At 37.0% G+C, this 22,639-nt stretch overlaps 1 protein-coding gene across 2 annotated transcripts in view; it reads left to right on the top strand.

The window, feature by feature from the left end:
* Positions 1-22,639, top strand: part of rap1gds1 (RAP1, GTP-GDP dissociation stimulator 1) — a 37,617-nt gene that overhangs the window by 11,759 nt on the left and 3,219 nt on the right. The window contains exons 5-14 of one of the 2 annotated variants that reach the window (XM_020936393.2): positions 8,055-8,201; positions 10,529-10,657; positions 10,826-10,951; positions 14,906-15,049; positions 17,053-17,184; positions 18,139-18,273; positions 19,306-19,431; positions 21,366-21,505; positions 21,595-21,721; positions 21,807-21,935. In XM_020936393.2, coding sequence (XP_020792052.2) covers positions 8,055-8,201; positions 10,529-10,657; positions 10,826-10,951; positions 14,906-15,049; positions 17,053-17,184; positions 18,139-18,273; positions 19,306-19,431; positions 21,366-21,505; positions 21,595-21,721; positions 21,807-21,935 — 1,335 coding nt within the window. The remainder of the gene's footprint in view (positions 1-8,054; positions 8,202-10,528; positions 10,658-10,825; positions 10,952-14,905; positions 15,050-17,052; positions 17,185-18,138; positions 18,274-19,305; positions 19,432-21,365; positions 21,506-21,594; positions 21,722-21,806; positions 21,936-22,639) is intronic. The other variant, XM_020936394.2, reaches the window with a different exon arrangement.

Here is a 22,639-nt window from a genome sequence, read left to right as displayed (position 1 = left end):
AAAGGAAATTACTTAGACACTGTAGCTCAGATGTCACAATATAATATAATAACAAAGAGGAAAAAATATGAATGGTAATAATTGATTTTTGATTTGATTTGATTTTGATTTATGTATTTATTTTGGGCAACTAAGAAATTTACATTCTTTTACAATGGAACATATAACATTAATGAAATCACAGCATATCAATAATCAAATAACAAAAAATAAATAAAATTTTAAAAAATTGGCCCAAAAAAGAGTGGGAAGAAGAAAACTTTTAATTTAATACCACCCCCCTCTTCTAATCTAACACAATGAGCTTTCTTTCAAATTTTTCAGACATTTTACATTAAACTATATGAACTATTTACAAGTACGGACAAAGAGTCACTGTTATAGTTTGGTAACATAATTGTAAAGTATTGCAATAATGGTAACGCTTTATTTTAGGGTGCACTTATTAGCATCTAACTACCCACTAATTAGCATACAGTGGTTGTAAATGGTTAATTTGTCATTAATTAGTTTTTATTCAGCCTTTATTAATGTCCAATTCCCCATAAGTTTATTCTGCTATTAGTTAGACTTTTACAAAACAGAATAAGCTTATAGGGAATTAGGTAGGGATGTAACAATAACCGAAATATCATGATATTGTATTGTCAGGGTTCTCACAATAATATCGTGGACCATCACATTATATCGAATTACAAGTCTCTTTGCTTAAATTAAGAATTATGGTGCAGCAATAGACAGAGAGAACTACACAGACCATGATTCTTTGCTCCATTTCAGGTAGACTACATGAAGAAATAACATTTCTAAGCACTTTCAAGTCTTAGTTCTTTGTCTAGTTCTAACAGTTTTGTTAGCCTCCACAAAACATCGCAATAAATATAATGTGAGATGTATATCACGAAAACATCGTACTGAGAGATTTGGATATTGTTACTTTCCTAATTGTGAGCCTTCCCACATATCGTGAGTTTTCCCACGATATCACAATAAATATCGTACCGTGAGGTTCATACTGTGACGATATCGTATCGTGAGACTTGGATATCATTACACCCCTAGAATTAGACATTAATAAGGGCTGAATAAATACTAATGAATGACAACTAAAACCATTTACAACTACGTTAATGAGCAGGTAGTTAGATGTTAATAAGTGTACCCTAAACTAAAGTGTTGCCGCAATAATACGTTAGGATACCAACAATGGTAACAGACGGCACAAACCAGCAATGGTGCGGAAACAACAAGCATAAAGCAGCATTACAGAGGCAGTATTGTTCTAAAATTAAGACACACTCTTTATGCTGTGACCACACCTTATGTTTATAGAACAACTTGAATTTATGGATTTTTTGGCGTTGCTTGAGACGTGTATCCAGACTGTTCCAGAGTTTTACACCACATACAGACACACAGAAACTTTTATGGGTAGTTCAAACATTGGGCAATTTGAAGTTTCCCTCTAAAATTATGAGTTCTTTCTCTCATTTTGAACAAACTTTGTAGATTACTTGGTAGTAAATAATAGTAAATAATAATTTTGAAAACAGTAAGAGACCGGTGTCAAATAAGTAGATGCACAAGTAAATAGAAATAAGGTAATGCAAATATTATTGTGAGAAAAAGAGTTTTAACAATTCTTGACACCATGACCAAACAGGACCTATTTTCAAATTTGTTTATTATTCCCATTGTTTAGGCATAACATTTTACTGAGCCAAAAAACGTTTAGAACTCAAATTGTACAGGATCAATAGCGCTCAATGCTTTTTGGTATATAAAAGTTAAAATAAATATAAATTGCACAAAACTGAGAACAAAACAACAGCCTGCAGAGGTTCATATATCTGAAGTGAATTTGGAGATGTTTCTCACGTAGTTACAGATTGTTAAAAAAAAAAATCAATAAGAGGTTGCCACACTTTCTTAAATGACATTAGTTTATCCTTTAACAAATATTGTATTCTCTCTAGATGTAAAATATTAGAAAGGTCTCATAGCCACATTTTAGAGCTTGGTGCTGACGGCTCCTTCCGTGACATTAAGAGAAGTTTCTTTGCATTAATAAGACAATAGAAAATGAACTGCTTTTGGGCTGATCCAATCCAATCCACTTTATTTATACAGCACATTTCACAAACAGTTTCCAAAATGCTGCACAAATACGTAATGAATGAATGAATGACTGTTCATTTGGACAGTAATGCACAGAAAACGTAAATACATAGATATAACACAAAAAGTAAATTTATCTTTTCCATAATAATAAGCAAAAATAAATGTCACGCAGATTTTACTTGTGTCCGAAAAAGGAGTGGGGGGAAGTTAAGTACTTATTTAACCCCACCCAACAACAATAATAAAATGATAAAATAAACGCTCAGATTTAATCATACTAGTCTTAAAATAATAAAACCAGTAAAATAAAATAAGAGCAAAATCATAGAATAGCAATAAATAAAACACACAGAGGACCACACAACTCATGCGGTGTTAAAAGCCAGAGAATAAAAGTGGGTCTTAAGACGAGACTGGGGGCTGCGGGGGCAGAACGCTCCAGATCTTTGAGTCCTGTCCCTCCTGGTTTTAAGTCTCGTCCTAGGCACCATGGCCCTCGCACCTCAGAGCGCGTGCGGGGGTGTAAATTTGGATGAGGTCCGAGACGTATTGTGGGGCCAGTCCATTCAAAGCTTTAAAAACACCAATAAAATCTTAAAATCAATTCTCAAATTAACAGGAAGCCAGTGCAAAGACGCAAGGATTGGGGTAATGTGCTCTCTCCTTTTTGTTCTTGTTAAAAGTCATGCTGCAGAGTTTTGGACTAACTGTGGTCGGTAAAATGCGTTTTGTGAGATGCCGGAATAAAGTGCGTTACAGTCGTCCAGGCGTGATGAAATAAAAGCGTGCATGACTTGTTGAAAAAGTTTAAAAGAAAAAAGGTTTGACCGTAGATAAAAGCTATAAAAACTTTACTTTAAAAGACCATTGATCTGCTTGTCAAATTAAAATCACTGTGTAAGGTGACGCCAAGGTTGGTGACTGGTGTCAGATTATGAAATACTTCTGATGTACCAAGGATAATTAACAAGGATTCGGGCAATAATGTCATTTTTATTATTCCCATTGTTTAATAGAACTCCATTCTCTTAGTACGTGACCAGCTTTATGAAATCCAACTTTCTGAATGATAAAGTAAAGTTAATGTGACATAATTGGCAACATAAAAAAAATAGTAATCACATTTAGTGTAGAGAAGCTTTCAGCGGTAGTCTTCTGGACACTGTTTTTGCAATCAAAGACTTTTCGGCTCGTATCCAGAAGCCCTTTTCAGTGATGTTGCTGGTTGGAGGCACTGTGTAGTATAAATCCGAAAAGAAAAAACATCTTGATTGCAAAAACAGTGTCCAGATGACGACCGCTGAAAGCTTCTCTACACTGGAACACGCCTGGATGAACGAGGGATTAGGGAATGTATGGTTTCATTTCTTTTCTAAATTACAATTACATTCACTTTTTGGGAATGTAGATTAAATATTAAAGTCTATTTTCTGATTTATGTTAATAATGTTGTTTCCTTGTCAAAAACACACTTGGAGTTGTGTTTTGTTTCATTCACACGTTTAACACACAAATCCTGTATATTTGCATTCTTCTCTTAAAAAGAAACCATTGTTCCACCTTGTGATGTCATGTAGTAAAACAGGAAGTGCTCCATTGTGTTTTTAAACTCTATGCTCCTTCCCTGGAGTCACTGAGATTATTTCAGCCCTGGAATTGCCCATCTCTACTAAACAAAAGATCCTGTGTGACTTGAAAACATGACATCATAAGGTGGAACAAAGTAATTTGAGCTTCAAAGATGTAGACAGACTAATAATAAAGGATTACGCAAATGTGTGAATGAAACAAAACACATGTCCAAGTATGAAGATTTCCATGATCATGGGAACCCTGATAAACAAAGTCATGGAAATTGAAAATGTCATTTTCCAGGCCTGGAAAAGTCATGGAATTTTAGTATCCTTTCATGCAACTACAGCTGTTAAGTTATCATTAGTCTATTATGATTATTTCCAAATGTATGCACCTTTTGTTTAAAAGAAACAACAGTAAATACACTGACAGTATTTTGAATGTTAAAAAACTATAATACCAAACCGTAAGGTGAGTGGAAAGAGTTAACATTTCATATTTAGCCCTAAAAGTACACATGTAGGTGGCTGTAAAGTCATGGAAAATTCACTTTACGTCATGAAAAATTCATGGAAAAGTTTAGAAATTTTGTCAGTGAAAAAGAGTGGGAACCCTGTGTATATTTGCATTTTTCTCTAAAACTGAAAACACGCCGTTCCACCTTGTGATGTCATGTGGTAAGTGCTTCACTGTGTTTTTAAACTCTATACTTCTTCACTGCAATCACTGAGATTATTTCAGACCATTTCTGCTGAACAAAAGATTCTGTGTGACTTGAAAACTACAGTTTCATAACATCACAAGGTGGAACAGAGCAATTTGAGCTTCAAAGATGTAGACAGACTAATAATAAAGGATTACGCAAACATGTGAATGAAAGAAAACACAGTTCCAGGTCTGTTGATCAGGGCTCCCCCGGTCATGGAAATTCTCGAAAAGTCATAGAAACTGAAAATGTCATTTGCCAGGACCTTGAAAAATCATGTGATTTTAGTATGGAATTTTATTATCTCTTTCACACAACTACAGCATTTTGTTAAGTTATCATTAGGCTATTATGATTATTTTTGAACATATGCACCTTTTGTTTAAAATAAACAACAATAAATGCACTGACAGTATTTTGAATGTTAAAAAACTATAATCCCTAACCATAAGGTGAGTGGAAAGGGTTAACATTTCATATTTAGCCCTAAAAGTTTGATCAATTCTACACATGTAGGGTGCTGTAAAGTCATGGAAAATTCGTGGAAAAGTTTTGAAATTTTGTCACTTTCTAATGTGGCTTAGAGCTAGAGTCTTTAAATTTATCATGATTTGTTTTTGTTTTTGTTTTTGTTATTAAAATGCGTACAAATTGCATCTGATCTTGACAACCCTTTTTGGAATTATCATTTATATACTTTGTTTACCTGTAACACAAGTATAGCTTTGTTTTTAGACTATTGTTAATGTTTGGTGGTTTGTATTTTTGAATGGGCACAACAAGAGCCAAATTTTTTGCATTTCTGTTCCACCATTTCATTAATAATTGTCAGATCATGGTTAAAACAAGAAGCACGGTCCCAGTAGGTTCTACATTCTAATATTCAATGCGAAATGGTTACGCAGAACGGAGCCAAAAACACAACCAACGACGCAGAGGTCAGGATTGACATGAGGACATTTGGTTTTCATGCATTTTAATCACTTCTGCAAAATCTCTCTGGGACTGCGTTTGTCTTTAAAGCGACACGCACTATTGTTTTTCCCACTGCTATTACAACGGAGCAGTGGAAAGTTCTAGACCGTAGCTGAATTTATGATCTATTGATTCAGCTGTGAGATATAAGGTTTTATTAAAGGCACAAAAACGGGATGAGCCAACAGATTTCTGACAGAGATGAAGAGGCACACATCTTTGGGCGTGTAGAGTCGAGGTCCGTTCAAATAGTAATAGGAACGGCTTGTCGTTATCGTCAGCGGGAGGTGCTACAGAAGCTGACTCATCCCGTGGTTCCTGGCATTGAAACTCCCGTGAAATCTCCCAGGACGAATGCAGTACAGTATGTTTGTTTGCGCGCCGTGTCTTCTGTCTCCCAGCTGAATATGTGGCGCTCCTGTAAGTATTAATTAGTGAACACAGTGAACAAATAATAAAAGTGGTGAACAGATTTGGGCTCACAGCACGGCCATGTGGGAACTGACAAACAAAACCAAGCTCTGTGTTGTTGTGGTGTGCACTCGCTGACTTTACTGTCATAGTTCCCACAAAATGAAATGTCTTAATTAGGCCTTCGCAACTTGTTGTGTTATTTTTGGTTAGATCTGTATTTTAATCCAAAGCTGTTTTAGACTGTATGTAAAGTAGTAAACATATGGGTTATTTTAAGATTTTAAAGGGACAGTCTGGAATTTTGGACATAGGACCTCATTTGTTAGTGAGCCAGAGTGTTGGAGACGAGTGGAGACACTTTTTTAAATATTCCATCCAGTCCTTGTATTTGCAGAGGTCACTGGTGCTAGGCCTGCCACTAAAAACACTCCACAAAGCACCCGAAGCAAATCTATTATTACGCCAGACTGTCGATGTAAATGTCTGTGTTGATAGAATAATGTTTGAAATAAAACTAACCTTGCATCGCATGAATCGTCGCATGTTGAGGGACTATTTTCTCATATATCAGTCCACCGCTGCCAAGCTTTCTATCAGGAAGTACAACTCACTGCTGCTACTCAGACATAAATCCTTCAAATGTAAAGTTGGTTTTACTTTTTATATCAACACAGACATTTATATCGACAGTCTGGCGTAATAATAGGTTTTCTTCAAGTGTTTTGCATAGTGGGTAAGGCTGTTTTTAGTTGCAAGCTAACTATGGCCATTGACATGCACTAGCCTAGCACCAGCGACCTCTGCAAATACAAGGACTGGATGGAATATTTAAAAAGTATCTCCACACGTCTCCAACACTCTAGCTCACTAGGAAATGAGGTCCTATGTCCAAAATTCTGGACTATCCCTTTAATTTTTATTTTTTTACTTGGGGGAGCCCATATAAAACATATAAAACAGCTATTTGATTGAAATGATTGACAGGGTTCCCACGGTCATGGAAATCCTGGATAAGTCATGGAATTTTTGTATCTCTTTCACGCAACTACAGCGTTCTGTTAAGTTATCATTAGGCTATTATGATTATTTCTGACAGTATATTGAACATTTAACAGTATTTTGAATGTTAAAAAACTATCATCCCAAACCATAAGGTGAGTGGAAAGGGTTAACATTTCATATTTAGCCCTAAAAGTCTGATCAGTTCTACACATGTAGGTGCTGTAAAGTCGTGGAAAATTCACTTTAGGTCATGAAAAAGTCATGGAAAAGTTTAGAAATTTTGTCAGTGAAAAAGAGTGGAAACCCTGGATTGAGGTAATAAGAGTGTGCACTGTAGTTTGCATCATTCATGTATCGGAGTTTGCATCATTCGTGTTTTGGGTTACAGTATTTCTCACAGGTTTATACTAAGACTATGGGGGCATGAGCGATCCATTGTTGAATTTTATTTTATTTAATACAAAATTTAGTTGTATAAATGTCACTTACTGCCTCTACTTAACGAAAGGAACTAATTACACATTGAAATTTGTTACTTCTGTATGTTTATGATAACATATTTTTATTTTTTTACATTTTTTTTCTCAGGTAGCAGTTCATATTTCACTGTGAACTCGATCCTGATTTGAAAACAGTTTTAAAAAAGCAATTATTACTTTTGTAGTCATATCTAAAATCACTAGATGTCATTTTTATTCAGTATTTACTTTTTAATGAATTAATTGCTTTGTAGTTTTAGTTAGGCCTGTCACGATGGCACATTTTGAAGCACGATCTCATTTACACAGAGAAATATTGCGATAAATGATAATATTGAAACTACTTTATGCCACTGACACCAAGGATAATCTCAGTAAACCCATTTTTAAATAGACAGTATCATAATAAGGCCTGAGCTACAACAAATAAACGGCAGAATCAAATAATTATGAGCCATAAGAGTTATTTATTCTACTCTCTTCAGCTCAAATTTAACCTTATTACATAAAAAACGGTAAAACTCTCCCCACTTTTGCAAAGAAATTACTCACACGATAAATATTGAGATCCAAAATATTGAACGATAAGTCGATTTAATAACTATCGTGACAGGCCTAGCTTTAGTCCATGTCATAGTATCGTCAAAAAACTTACTAAAATAACTGCTACACTCATTCTGAAACGTTTAAAACAAGGAAAAGTGTAAGAGCTATGTTGTTTTTGTCATTTCCTTTGCTGCGTTGTGTGTGGTTGACCTGTGTCCCGGCTCTTTGTTTTCCAGATGAGGGCAGGAGAGCAGTTGACCAGGCAGGAGGCGCTCTCTTAGTAGTTGACCACATTAAGTCCCTCTCCCCAAACACTGAGCCGGACAGTGAGAAGCTCTTGACTGTCTTTGTTGGCATGCTGATGAACTATAGCAATGAGAATGGTAATGACCCACTTACCACCGAATTAGACTAATCTCTCCACTAATCAGCCAGTACTGCTTTTATAAGAACTTCTACTATATTCTTTTATACGGGTCTGATATCTGTGGTCTTTCCTACATGCTCCTCTTCTGTTTCAACTTTCATCTTGAAGGTAATCTGTAGATGTGTAAGTGTTTTATCTTAGCTTTGTAGCACCATTGTATAGAACTAGTTTCCATTGTAGAAATAGCCTCTGATGACTCTGCTTAGCTGCTAGTTCCATTGTCACACTGATGGATTGGTTTTATTGACAACGTTAGAAGCCCCTGGTGGAAAAAAAAAAGGTGCATTTTTCATCCTTTATGTAACAGATATTTAGCTTAGAATAATGGCTATATTGAATAGTCGGTACAGCTGTAGCGTGACGTAAGATAATAGATTATTATGCACTGGTGGTTATGGTCACAGTTTGTGGATGCAAATGTTACGTCAGCCTTGAAGAGAAACTGGGTTTACAATGTTTTTCTTTATTAATTCATGTGAGGCACCCGATGGAGCGTAGACGAGCGTTGATATCCACGTAAATTCTTCTAATAAATTGGTTTTATATAGCAAAGATACTCAAAGATTAGTTTCATAGGCAAAATCAGGAGTCTCCAACCAGTAGCTCCCCACCCCTTTCCAAGTAGCTCACCAAAGGATTTCTGAATTACATGTACTGAATAAGTAAAATTGTATTGATTAAATGCTTATTACCATTGTACATGTAACTTTGTATACTAATAAATAGATAATGGTTTGGAGGCAACTGTACCTCATGTAAGGCTCTTTTTACTATACTAAATTTCTTGTGACCTCTAAAAATAGTAGCTCTCTCTCTCTCTAAGTTTAATAAGTTGTGTTTTTAAATATTGTATACATTTTAATTTTTATAACATGACACAGAGCAGTTTCTTTTTAATATCTTAAGTCAGTTTCTTTTGAGAGGGAGCAATTTTCTTAAAGGCAAGGCAAGTTTATTTGTATAGCTCAGTTCGTACACAAAGTAATTCAAATCGCTTTACAGAATAAGAAATACATTAAAATCACAATAAAAACAAATCAAAACATAAATCATCATCATAAAATTAAAAAGAGAGAGACATTAAATTATGAAAATGAAAAATGAAAACCTAAGGCATCACTGTGAAGATGTTGCCTGGAAAATGCGTGATATACGAGCCTTACTGTATCTGCCCATTCTCCGTATAAAGAAACAAACGAAATAACAGAGGTAAACTTGTAAGTTCTGAAAGCCCGACGCCAGAGTCACTTTTCCTGCGCACTAATCCTTGTTGCTGAGCGCGGCTGGACCTCCTGCCAAGGTGTGCTTTGGCAGTGAAGGCCTGTTGGATCAGTCTGAGCGATGATGCATTGAGCGTGCCTCTTCATAGCCGGGGCTGACTCTTCACATTGAGCTAATGGACTAACGGCGTGCTCAGGCAGTGCCCCGCAGGGAGAGACGCAGCTTATAAAGAGGAACCCGGCTTCATCACCGCAGGATTCAAAGGGTTTAATAGGAGGAGCAGCACTAGGACACAAGAGCTAGGTTCTTTTCAGGTTTCTTCTTCTTCACGTGTTTGTATTCAATGTTCTGGTTTCTTGTTTTGGTGACTACTGCTTCTTGAGCTGGTTGGAGGATCTGTTGAATCACTTTTGAATCACTTTTGAATCACTTTAATGTCTGCATTTCTTCTTGGGTCTCATTTACCTTTTCTAACTTTTCAATTACTTCTTTAGATTTGTCATACAGATTTTGAGATACTTTGAAATTACAAGTTTCAACAAATATAGGCTGCTTTCACAATTTCATAATGTATGAGTCACAGATGTCAAACTAAAATATTTTATTGCAATTAGTTTGACAATACCTGGTCTTATTAATCTTTTCTTTTAAGTTCTTTCAACTGACAACAATAAAGTATTTCATGTTTTTTTTATGCTGATACTGAACTTTGTAATTACTTGGCTTATACACATGAAACAAAAACTGGCACAATTATTAAACAGGGCCAACAAATCTGCAATCTGACTCTTTAACCGTAAATTCTGACCTGTCCTTCAACTTCATTGTAAACTATAAGGAACTATGATTGTTTTCTAGCAAGATGTGGTGCCAGCTTTTCTTCAAAACCTACTCATTCATTCTCATTTCTCATTCAGGTTATTCATATTTCTGATTCCAATTGATGATAAATTTGGGGATGGTTTTAGTTAGTTCTATAAGATCAAATGAAGTCCATAAATCTCAAATGCAATCCTGAACAGCAGATAAATGTTGTCTTTCTGTGCTTTCTGTGTTTTGCAGATTCCCTACAAGCCCAGCTGATCAATATGGGCGTCATCCCAACTCTGGTCAAGCTGCTGGGTGTCCATTCCCACAACACAGCCCTGACGGAGATGTGTCTTATTGCGTTTGGCAACTTGGCCGAGCTTGGTGAGTCAACACTTCTTTATTTTTAGCCTTTCGAGTCACTAAACATGGTCTTTTAGCTTAAGCCGTGGCATATGACAGAGATTTGCAGCTGGCCGCGGCTCTATAAGGACACACTATAAATCCTGTGTAAATCCTCATGAATGGGAGGGTATGATGTTTGTTTTGCAGAGTCCAGTAAAGAGCAGTTTGCCTCCACCAACATCGCAGAGGAGCTGGTGAGACTCTTCCAGAAGCAGACGGAGCACGAGAAGAAGGAGATGGTCTTCGAAGTGCTGGCCCCACTGGCAGAAAATGGTGCGTTTGATAAAATTAAACAAAATAACAGTGTAAGGTCCAAACATTTGTGAAGACATAGTTGACACTTTGCGCCCCTTGTTCCATCTTTTAAAATGCCCCAAAACTGAAAAAAAATGCACGGAGCGCGATCCAAGTGCAGTTAAAAACTCTTTACTGAGTATTCACATAATTGGGACATACAAAAAAGAGGAACTTTAACATATAGGTGACAGGAGGTCAAAAAAAAAACCCACAAAATAATAAAAAAAAATAAACATTACTTCAATAAACTTACATTAGCAATAATTAATTGAAAGAAAACTGTAAATTATTATTCTTAAGCAAATAATAAACAAATAATTATGTTAACCATAAAGAATGACCAAAATTAGCAAAAATCATGCATTTTAAGTAAATATTCAATCAAACAAAATAAGAATAATTATCTCAGTAATGAAAAAATACAAAACTGGGTTTAGACTCCCACAAACACATCAACAAAAGTAATTTTTGTTCATCTGAAAGTGAATTTAATTAATGTAAAATGTATCCCTTATAAGCTGCATTGTCCAACTTTTTTCCACCCAGAAATTGTATCGTAAAAGCAGAACTTTGTGACACAATCAGATTTCTACACACTGTTTTCTTCTAATTAGAAAGTGTTATGTCTTTAGCAAACTTGTAAGAAAGACCCACTATATGACTCTTTGGGATGACAGCTGATCTGCTGTGCAACTGTGGCCAAAAACTGTGAATGTGAATAGTAGTGATGTGCTAAATAAGGCTGGGAATCATTAAGAAGTTGCCGATACGATACATACGTTGATACATAGGCCTCGATACGATCATATCTCAATACAGTGCACTTTCGATTCAATACGATATATTTCAAAACAATTAGATTCAATAAAAATCAAGGCTCAATCATGGCTGTGATACTAAAAGTCTTTGTTAAACCATTTCTCATGTGAAATTCATATGAAACACAAACTTTTTAATCCTCAGAACAGTGAAAATGTTAAATGTGTCGCATAAATGAGTTTCCTTCCTCCAAACAAGCAACAAAACTAGCACTGTAACAAAATAATTGAGTAAAATATACCTAATATACCATATGTCGATATTTTGATATTTTTGCCCACCCCTAGTGCTAAATACATAGTACTTCCGTATTTCACAGGTAAAAATCAGGTACTCCACAATATCCCTTTGATTGAATCTCTTGGAAGTAAAACTTGACTACACAAATACGGAAACACCTGAAATCTGAATAAACTTTACATAATTGGTACCTGTATTATTATTCCAATCTAACAGCAGGCCTTTCTTCTCTGAGGTCCAGATCAAACCCTGTCCTCCCGCTGTACACAGTAAATGGTGCTCTCAGTGTGAGTCACGCGTTCCAGACTAACTGCTAACTGCACAGTCATGGCAGACAGCTTCTGCACTTCCTCAGCCCCCCTCTCTCCCTTTCCCTCTCGCTCTCTATCTCCCTCTCTGTTTCTTTTTCTCTCTCTTGCTCTTCTTCCCTCCAAACCTCCCCCTCATCCTCCCTCTCTGTCTCACTGTCTCTTTGTTTCTCTCCCTCTCACTTTCACGCTTTCCCGCTCTCTCCATCTCCTTTTCCCTCTCTTTCCCCCCTCTTTCTGTCTCTCTGTCTCCGTCTCTAACTCACTCTGTCTCGTGTGTGTATGGACTCTTATCTCCCGCCTCGTCAGTCTCCACGACAACGTCCCACTTAACTGCCTCTGCGCCTCTGTGAGCCGCTGTCCACCTCTTCATCAGGTTTACACAGCGGGCGGTTATTATAATTACACAACATCAGCTGCTCAGGCACTACACAAACGCACACAACTTTCACACCAGACTGTCTTAAACATTCGAAACGAGACGATGACGGGAGCTCAAACTTGCAATGAGGCTTTTATGTACTTAATTAAATCGTTTCTGACTTTCTGGACAAAACTTTGGGGAAATCTAATCTTCAGTATGTCAGTCTGAAAGGGTGTTGATTGGTTGGTGCAATGCTATATTTACATTTAAGTCTTTTTATTTTAAATTTGGGTGTAGAAACTTGTATTTGTCTGTGGCTGGGATGGAATTCATTCATTTTACTTCAGCAGCTTATTCCCATTAGTGAGCTTGGGTGGCTGAAACCTACACCACTTACTCTGAAACAAAAACTCCCTGGATAATGGGCCAGTAAGAGTTGATACATTTCACATTTTAATAGACAATGCCATATATAGCAACAGAACTGGGGGGAGATCTTACTTAAAAGTTCATATTACACTATTTTCTGATCTATGTAGTAATGTTTCCTCATCACAAACATTAACTGCATTATAACATGGCTTAAAATTCACAAGAGGGAATTTTGTGTAATGGAGGACCTTTCAAATCATAGGTGTGGAGTACTACAACTAGGGACATAACACTATCAAAATCCCTCGATACGATATTTTCACAATAAGCATTTTACGGTTTGATATTTATTGCGGTATTTTGGGGAGGCTACTTTTTACTTTTAAACTCCTTGAAGAGCATTTGATACTGTTATAATACGAAGAATTAAGACTTTAAAGTGCTTAGCAACCATTATTTTTTCATGCACTCTGCACTGACAACGCCAAAGGATCATGGTCTATGTAGGTCCCTCTGTTTTTAGTAATTCAAAGTGCTTTACAGAATAAGAAGGACAATAAAATTACAAAGAAAGACCCAAGAAATAGAAAGAAATAACCATAACTATTAATTTAAACACAGAGACTATAATTTGATATATTGTGATGGCCTTTGATATTATTGTGAGACTTTTGATGATACAATATCATGATATTTTGGTTATTGTTACATCCCTCACTACAACAATACATAAACTTGAATAACTTAAAGTTAATAGTACTTCTGAGAATAGTTTTGTAGCAAGATACATTTTACTTCTACTTGAAATATATTTCCGTTGAATAAACACTAATGCTCTTACTCAATTAAGTTGTTGTTACTCTTCCTGCTGTGATTAAGCAACAAGTGTCAATATACTGACAATATGAAATGATTTAAATAATTGTGTTTCTTGCGCTGCTTCTTCAGAAACTATTTATGATTTGTTTTATTTTTTAAAGTAAAAAACATACCAGATTTTGCATATATTTTTTTAATAGGGGTGTGCAGAAATATTGAAATATCGATATATCGTATCATTTAATGTGATGATACAGTATCGATATTGTGGGCCGCTGTATCGATATATCACCAAGAGTATTTTTTGGTATATTTTACTAAATTATTTTGTTACAGAGCTACAATTTTGTTGCTTGTTTAGAGGACGGAAACTTGTTTATGCGACACATTGGACATTTCACTGTTTTGAGGATTAAAATGTTTGTGTTTCATATTAACTTTGCACAAGAAGTGGTTTAACAAAGATGTTTAGTATCACAGCCATGATTTTGTTGTTCTTTTTACTGAACCATATCGAATGGAAAGCTCACTGTATCGAGGTATGTATCGTATCAGCAACTTCTTAATGATACCCTGAATGACAGTTACTCTGAACTTTCTCTTACTTAAGAAATTTCTCGAACCACTATGTTTTACTTCTATTCATTGTTGTTTGCAAAGGTTTTCATAGTTGAGTTAATTTGTTGGCTACCTACTTCTACGCCCTATTAACATTGAATACAAAACATATTGCAGGACGTGTTTATGATGATGGCTTGTCACGTATGGCCTTCATTATATACATTTACATTACATCTTACAGCTTTTGTCCTCCAAAGTAATTGCACCGTTTTCTTTACAGTTCTAATCATGTTCAACATCCCATTAAAATATATTACATCACCTGCATTGTCAGACTGAACTACCTAACAGCTATTTAATTCTAGTCGTAGGCCTTTGTGTTGAGCCTTTTATATTTTGGATACATAGTTAATATAATTGAGATGGAGTGTTGTTTTGTGTGTGCAGATGTGATTAAGCTGCAGCTGGTGGAGGCGGGGCTGGTGGAGTGCCTGCTGCAGGTGGTGGCTCAGACAGTGGACGGAGAGCGAGAGGAGGACATCGCTCAGCTCAAGACCGCCTCAGACCTCATGGTGCTGCTGCTGCTCGGAGGTCAGGACAAAAATAAACCACGGCTATTATTACAAGAGTGTTGTGAGCTTACGCACTGTGTCTGGTTAAGATGCGCTATGTAACTTTTGTGCTGCAGAGTCCCCCACCTGCTTTTTGCTTTGCTTATATGTTCCATAGTATGACATTTAACTTGTATATCTCCCTAGGCATGATAATTAATTAACCATCAGATTTATATAGTGCATTTCAAGTGCTTTACAGAGCATTATTTATTCACGTTATACTTGGTGGTGGTGAGGCTATTATTGTAGCCACAGCTGTCCCAGGCAAGGCTGCCAATCTGCACCATTAGCTCCACCTACCACCACCACCAACACTCACACACACATCACATACATTCTAGCCAATGTGCGTGTCAACAACCAAAGTGTCTTGCCTAACGACACAACAGCATCCAAGTACTAACCAGGCCTGGCCTTGCTTAGCTTCTGTCACAAGATCAGACTTTGACAAACTGGTATGGCCACAATTACTATAACGTTTTATTAATGATCTCACATTCAATACATGATAATCAACAGGCTCTGTTCTCGCTTTGGAAACATGCAATGACCACTTCCGGATGGGTTCTGTTCGAGGTAGTAAGTCTGACAAAATCTAGGAAAAATTAGAAATTGTCCCAGTTTTCTTCATCTCCATGTCATTGTAGCGTTCCGTTATGTTCGGCTAATCAACAGTTACAACCAAACCTCAGTTTTCATAATTTCCCCACTGACGCACAACTCCGAACGCACTGGGTACATGCAATTAGAAGAGATGAGGTGCCAAATTCAAGATGATTCCAAACAGCACATACATATACTGTCTTCATTTTTCCGCTGAGCACATTTACTTCAGTGGGTTTTATCACAGTCGGTCGGCGAGCCCAGTGTCGGTAACTACATTGGAAGTCCTCATCGCATGTTTCCAAACGTCTTCCTGGTTTGACAAAAGCATGAATAGAGCCTATATTTATTGTGGTTATGTTTTCTTTGTACTACAGAAGAACTGTTTGTTATGTTTCTGAATTATGATTAGATTTGAGCTGTAGAGGGTTAAAAGCATAACTTGTGTTTAATTTATGTATTTTAACTCATGTTAATTAACAGTACTGTACATATAGAGTTGTTTTTTGGGTGGCTTTAGGGTTTTTCTATCAGGGGATTAAGGGCACTCAGTATTATCGTTTATCATTTATATTTTCTTCAGCAATATATCAAACTTTAAAATTTGTTATCGTGACAGGCCTATATCTGTCTATCTATCTATTTATCTCCCCATGGAAATACGCAGCTCACAATAAAGAATGTATGTATTAAATATATTTTTAAGCAATAAAATACCTGTAATGAAATGAGTGCTTGATTGATACATTTAGAGCCTTAGAGTGGAACATTCCAAGCAGAGAATTATCAAAAAAAATTTCATTCTAGCACATCTTTAATATCATAACATGAGAATTGGATACTGCAAAATTGCTTTTAATTGCTGATTTGACTCAACAATTTATAAGCTTAAAAAGCATGCTTGATGTAAATGTTGTTTGTTTACATTTTGTGTTTTGGTTCTCAAAACAATAATTCAATCAAAAAGTATAACGAGCTTTGGGTTGCCAGATCCTAAAACTAAAACAGTAGACCCAAACAGACTTTCTAAGATCTGTCTTCAGTATAAAACTAATGGCATGCCAGCTCTGCATGTTTCAGCTACTATCTAAAATCACAAAAGTTTTTCTGTGCTAAATATATCCCCTTCACCAACACATTTTAAAATAAGCGGACTATGTCCAATAATACCAGGGCTAATAAATAATTCACTTGTGGTTTTAAAATTTCATTGCGCCTCAATAGACCTGGACATGGGGGCTATTTTTAGACCCAAATGAGCTGTGACTTGATGGATTGATGTTCTCCCTTGGGTCAGTCATGAAGCATTGACCGGCATCATTAGTGTTTGACAAATGGTGGGACATATTTTGAGGCTTTTTCTTTTTTGCTGTGCAGATGAGTCGATGCAGAAGCTGTTTGAAGGAGGAAAGGGCAGTGTCTTCCAAAGAGTTCTGTCCTGGATCCCCTCACACAACCACCAGCTGCAGCTCGCCGGGGCACTAGCCATTGCCAACTTTGCTCGAAACGGTTTGTAATGGTTTCATATAGTAAATACACAAAGATAATTTTCTTTTGACTGGCTATTCTTGCAATATTTTATGACCTCAGATACATTTTTGTTTGTTTACAGTGTTGGGAAGTAACTAAAAGTACCAAACATGTAGATAGAGTCCACATTTTGCGTTTTCCACATTTTACGTTAATAAAATTAAAGGAATACATTATGTTAATTTTAGACTTCACACTACACGGTAATAATACAAAGACGTCTTTTTGAGCTTTGGATTATGGAAAAAATCATTATCATGATTATTTTGGCCAATATTGAAATCACGATTTTTCAAATGAATATTTTTTAGTAACACGATGCATTTCTTCAGCAATTTTCTTTCTCAAAAAAACCCCCCAAAACACTTTGTTATTGATAATTTACGCAAAACTTTCAAATTGAAAATAAATATAGGCTACAAATATGTACCTTAGAGCAGTTTTGCAATGTATAAAACATAAAATGAATAAAATATACTTTGAACATGAAATAAGGCATAGAAAAACATAAATGTATCCAAAATAAACTAAATATCCAGCGGTTCTACAATCTCTATGTTTAAAAAAATATTAAATATACTTATTTGTATTAAACTTTGTTAAGCTTGAGTCGTTTCAACTCGATTATATGAGTTTAAAAATGCACACAAATCAATATCGCGATCAAAATTAAATGAATTGCTCAGCCTTAACGTCTTTTGGTAAGAAAGAATGCTTGGAGTGAGTTACCTGGAGTTTTGGGAGAGACTGGACAGTTACGCATAGCACTTTTTGCACAAGATCCTAACAATTTGGAGAGCTTTTGTCGGAGCTACACCACGTCCCCTTTTAGTTTAATAATTAATGCACAGGGCATGTCTTGAGTCAACTGCAGCTCTGCTCATGTTGCATATTCCTTTCACTGAGTTGTTGTGGTGTGTTGTTTTTACACAGATGGGAATTGTATTCACATGGTGGACACGGGGATTGTGCAGAAGCTTCTGGAGCTGTTGGACAGACACGTTGAAGAAGGAAACGTGACGGTACAACATGCCGCCCTGAGCGCCCTGAGAAACCTGGCCATACCTGGTGAGAAGACATCACAAATGAATACTGTTCATCTGTAGAGCAAAGATGACATAAAAATGCCTTTATATTAGGGCTGTAACGGTACACAAAAATCACGGTACATACCCCAGTTTTGAGGTTCGGTTGATTTTCGGTAAAGTATGGGAACAAAATGTAAAACCATTTGCTTGTTGTTTAATTGAGTTTTTATTAAACCAACAATTTGTTTTAACATTATACAAACAGGAAAATAAAATTATGCAAAGTGCTGCTTGACAATATTTATAAATTAAATAAAATATTCTCAAATAAGCAACAAATGTATGAAATATTATAAAAAATAAATTCCTTGTAAACAGTAAACAAAGCTTTTCAAACAGTAAAGATCGGAACTAAACAACTTGTCCACATTGTCTACAGTAAGTGCAGATCTGCGGGCAGTTACAACGTCCCCAGAGGTTGAAAATACCCTTTCGCTAGAGACAGAGGTCGCTGGTGTGGGGAGGTGGGTGGGGAGGAGATTCAGTACCGATGAAAGGCGAACATGAGGACCGGGGCGCAACAACTGTAGTTTTGGGAGGAATCATGTGGTTTGGAGGAACGTAGTCAAGGTGGGGGGCAATTGTTGTCAAGGAGGATGCCCTAACTATAAAGCGCTGCGGGAAACACTGCCACCCCAATCACGAACGAGTTCCCTTGTGAATATGAAAGAACCGAGCCTTTCGTGTGGCTGCACATGTAATGGTGGAATATAAACACCCATAAATTGTTAGAATTCACTCGTGCACTGCCCTGCACCGAAGCAAACGTCCTGTACCAAAACTGTTTGGCACAAATACATGTACCGTTACACCCCTACTTTATATAGGCACTCAAAGTCGCTTTACAGTTTTGAGCATAATTCACTCCAGACTCTTTGGCGGTACTCTGTTTTAGCTGTAGCTGCCGTGTGTGTGAAGTGTCTTGCCCAAGGACACAACAAGATAGACTGGACTGAGCTGTGTTTTAACTGGAATTAACTCTTATCATACATTTTCAAACTTTTCTGCCCAGTGGTGAACAAATCCAAGATGCTGTCTGCTGGTGTGGCGGACGTGGTTTTGAAGTTCTTGCCTTCCGAGATGCCTCCGGTCCAGTTCAAACTGCTGGGAACATTACGGATGCTCATCGATACACAAGGTACATTATAGTCTTTTCCATTCTATGAGCTAATCCCATTCTGTCACTCACCGGAGAGATCTGCCTTATTACAGTCTGTATTGAAGTTATGTAAAGCAGTTGGCAGCAGAAATAGACTTCTTTTGGCAGCTCACCTTTTATTATTCAGACAGAGATTTAAAAACGGTTAAAGCAAAACTCTTTTCAAATAATGCATAATTTCATCATAAACTTTATATAATTCATGTATAGTCACTTTATTTATTTAAAAGTTCACTGTAACTTCTGTTGGAGGGTCCAATTTCCTGCTGTCTGTATGGAAATGTTATTGCTTTGCTTGGAATGTTCCATAGTATAGCATTAAATGTATCCATCTCCATATAAGTCAGGGGTGGGCAATTATTTTTTGCATGGGGCCATGAGAGAAACAGAAAATATGGTGGAGGGCCCATCAGAGTCAACCAAAGACTAGACTGAAAACTCATCTTTTCTCTCTGGCATTTAGTACGAGCTAGTCAGGTTATCTTGGTGTTTTTATTGTAGTTTTCACATGTTATCTGTATATATGTATATGTAATTGTTTCTTCTATTTTGTGGACTTGTATGTGAAGCACTTTGGTCAGCTGAAGTTGTTTCAGATGTGTTATATCAGGGGTATCCCACCTTTTTCCATTGGTGAGCTACTTTTAAAAAACAAAAATGCCAGAGAGCTACTCATTTTAGAGGTTGGAAGAAATGGAGTAAATATAAGAGCCACAGCGAGCCTTAGATGAGGACAGTTAGATGCCTATAAAGCATAAACCATTATCCATGTATTAATGCACAAATTAAGAATTAAAAGCATGCATTTACAATGATAATAAGCATTTAATTCATCAGATCTTAGTTATTCAGCTCAATACGTATAATTCAGAAATCCCTTGGCGAGCTACTTGGGAGGGGGTGGAGAGCTACTGGTAGCTTCCGAGCTACATTTGGAGACCCCTGTACTATATAAATAAACTTGAATTGAATTGAACCATACGTGACCCGGGAGCTGAACATTGCCCAGGTCTGATATAAATTAACAAGTGGTGCAACAGGCTTACCTTGCCAGAACCACACGCGGTGACAAAATTTTTACAAAGACAAGTCGGTCTGGAGCTGTATCCTGATTCCAAAAGGCGTGACTGACGTGTGGATTAACCAGAGGTCAGAGTTATGCCTGCTGTTTTGGGGTAAAAATGAACACCCTAGGCTCAGAGGACTCAGAAACAACGTAGATTTCTGCAGGATCAACAAGTGAAGCACTAAATTATTATAACTTCTTTTACCTCAGATAAGGATTTTATTCTTAATGATACTAGATTTTTAGAAAGGAGATGTCTTTTGCTACAAATTAGTGGCTGTGGTTGGACCGTCTCAAGTTTGGACGGATGTTTTTCACGCTCTATGGTCCAATTCCAGAGCCTTCTGGAGTCTAGCAGAAAGTGATCAAGCAAAGAACAGCCCGTATCTGTGTGAGGTGATTTTAGACTTAGATTTAGACAAACTTTATTGATCCACAAGGGAAATTATTTGGACACAGAGGCTCACACATCACAATATTTTATAATAACAAAGAGCAAAAATATAAATGGTAATAATAAATTCTAAATAAGTAGCAAAAAGATAGAAAGAGATAAATAGAACATAATTATATAAATGTACATGTACAAGTCAAAATAAAATGGAAAAATAAGTAATAAAATATAAAATCTCAGCTATTTAGAAGAGGTCATAAAAAGACAGTGCAACAATGATTTTTGAGGTATTTTTAACCTGAAACATTGTGGCAATTGGGGCCATGTCATAACATTTCCATGGAGACAAAGACAGCGAACCCTCCACCAGAAAAGTGACACAGTGCACCTTTATTGTCTGAACAAGTATAATGTGGTCACTTCAGACTGATGTTGCTTCTATGTCGACCACAGCTGAAGCGGCGGAGCAGCTGGGGACCAATGTGAAGCTGGTGGAGCGCCTGGTGGAGTGGTGTGAAGCCAAAGACCACGCTGGAGTGATGGGCGAGTCCAACCGCCTGCTGTCTGCTCTCATCCGACACAGCAAGTCCAAGGTCCAAGCACAGCCATGACCTCACGTCCGCTGAGCCTGACATGTACCATTAGCTTATACGTCTCCTCTGTACTTGTTTATGTGTAACAGGAAGTGGTCCGATCAGTCATCCAGTGTGGAGGAGTCAAACATTTAGTTACCATGGCTACGAGTGAGCATATGATCATGCAGAATGAAGCACTGGTGGCGTTGGGTCTCATAGCAGCGCTGGATCTGGGTAAGAAATTCAAAAGGGAAATAAACAAAAGTAAAATAACAGGTTTAAAGTGCGTGGATTGTAACGATGGGCTCTGCTGTTCCAGTGGCTGCAGAGAAGGACTTTGTGGGCTCCAGTCTGGTGTCCGTGCTTCACAAACTGCTGTCAGACGAGAGGAGCGCGCCAGAGATCAAGTACAACTCTATGATCCTCATCTGTGCTGTTATGGGCTCTGGTGAGGACTACACACCTTTAGTCAAGCTCTCACTCGTGTTTGGTCACTCGTCAAGACTCCCTGTACTCAAGACAGTTACAAAGGATGTCCCAGAGTATTTTAAAAGACGTGCAACATCCACTAAATTCAGAGTTTCAGCTGCTTCCCTCAGGTCAAAGGCTTTTAGTCACAAGATCTGGAACGAATTGTTTTAAAAGGAGCTTTGTTCCAGCTGCTGTCATATTTATGGATAAACTGTAATCGATTTTAGTACTTTAGATTTACTTTAGATAATACTTTAGATTTAGATCGATTTAGTACTTTAGATTTTAGCCTTGGAAAAATTATGTGTTGTTTTTTTTTAAAAAAAATAAATTTAATATTTATTGTGATTTTAACCAAGCCTGATGGATGAATTTAACTACCGTATTTTCCAGGCTATAGGGCGCGCTCTTAAGACTCCAACCCCATCAAAAAACTGCTGCGCGCCACAATCCAGAGCACCCTATACACGAATCCACTCGGGTGTCCCAGCACGACTTCAGTAAACTACAAAGCCGCACCACCCACAGCGCACGCAAACACACACGGAGCAGACAGCGACCGCACAGCGAAAAACACCCACAGCCACACTCATCACTCCACGCGGACGAGGAACGGAACGAAGGAATGAACTGAAAAAGCGAGTGCAATGTGCCACTTCTAGACACAACTGAACAACTGAG

This window comes from Boleophthalmus pectinirostris, unplaced genomic scaffold (genome assembly GCF_026225935.1).
Source record: "Boleophthalmus pectinirostris isolate CB_2022bp ecotype Guang Dong unplaced genomic scaffold, ASM2622593v1 HiC_scaffold_20, whole genome shotgun sequence".
In the NCBI taxonomy this organism is placed as follows: domain Eukaryota; kingdom Metazoa; phylum Chordata; class Actinopteri; order Gobiiformes; family Gobiidae; genus Boleophthalmus; species Boleophthalmus pectinirostris.
The sequence above is the reverse complement of the archived record's forward strand: the minus strand, read 5'-3'. Positions and strand labels throughout refer to the sequence as shown.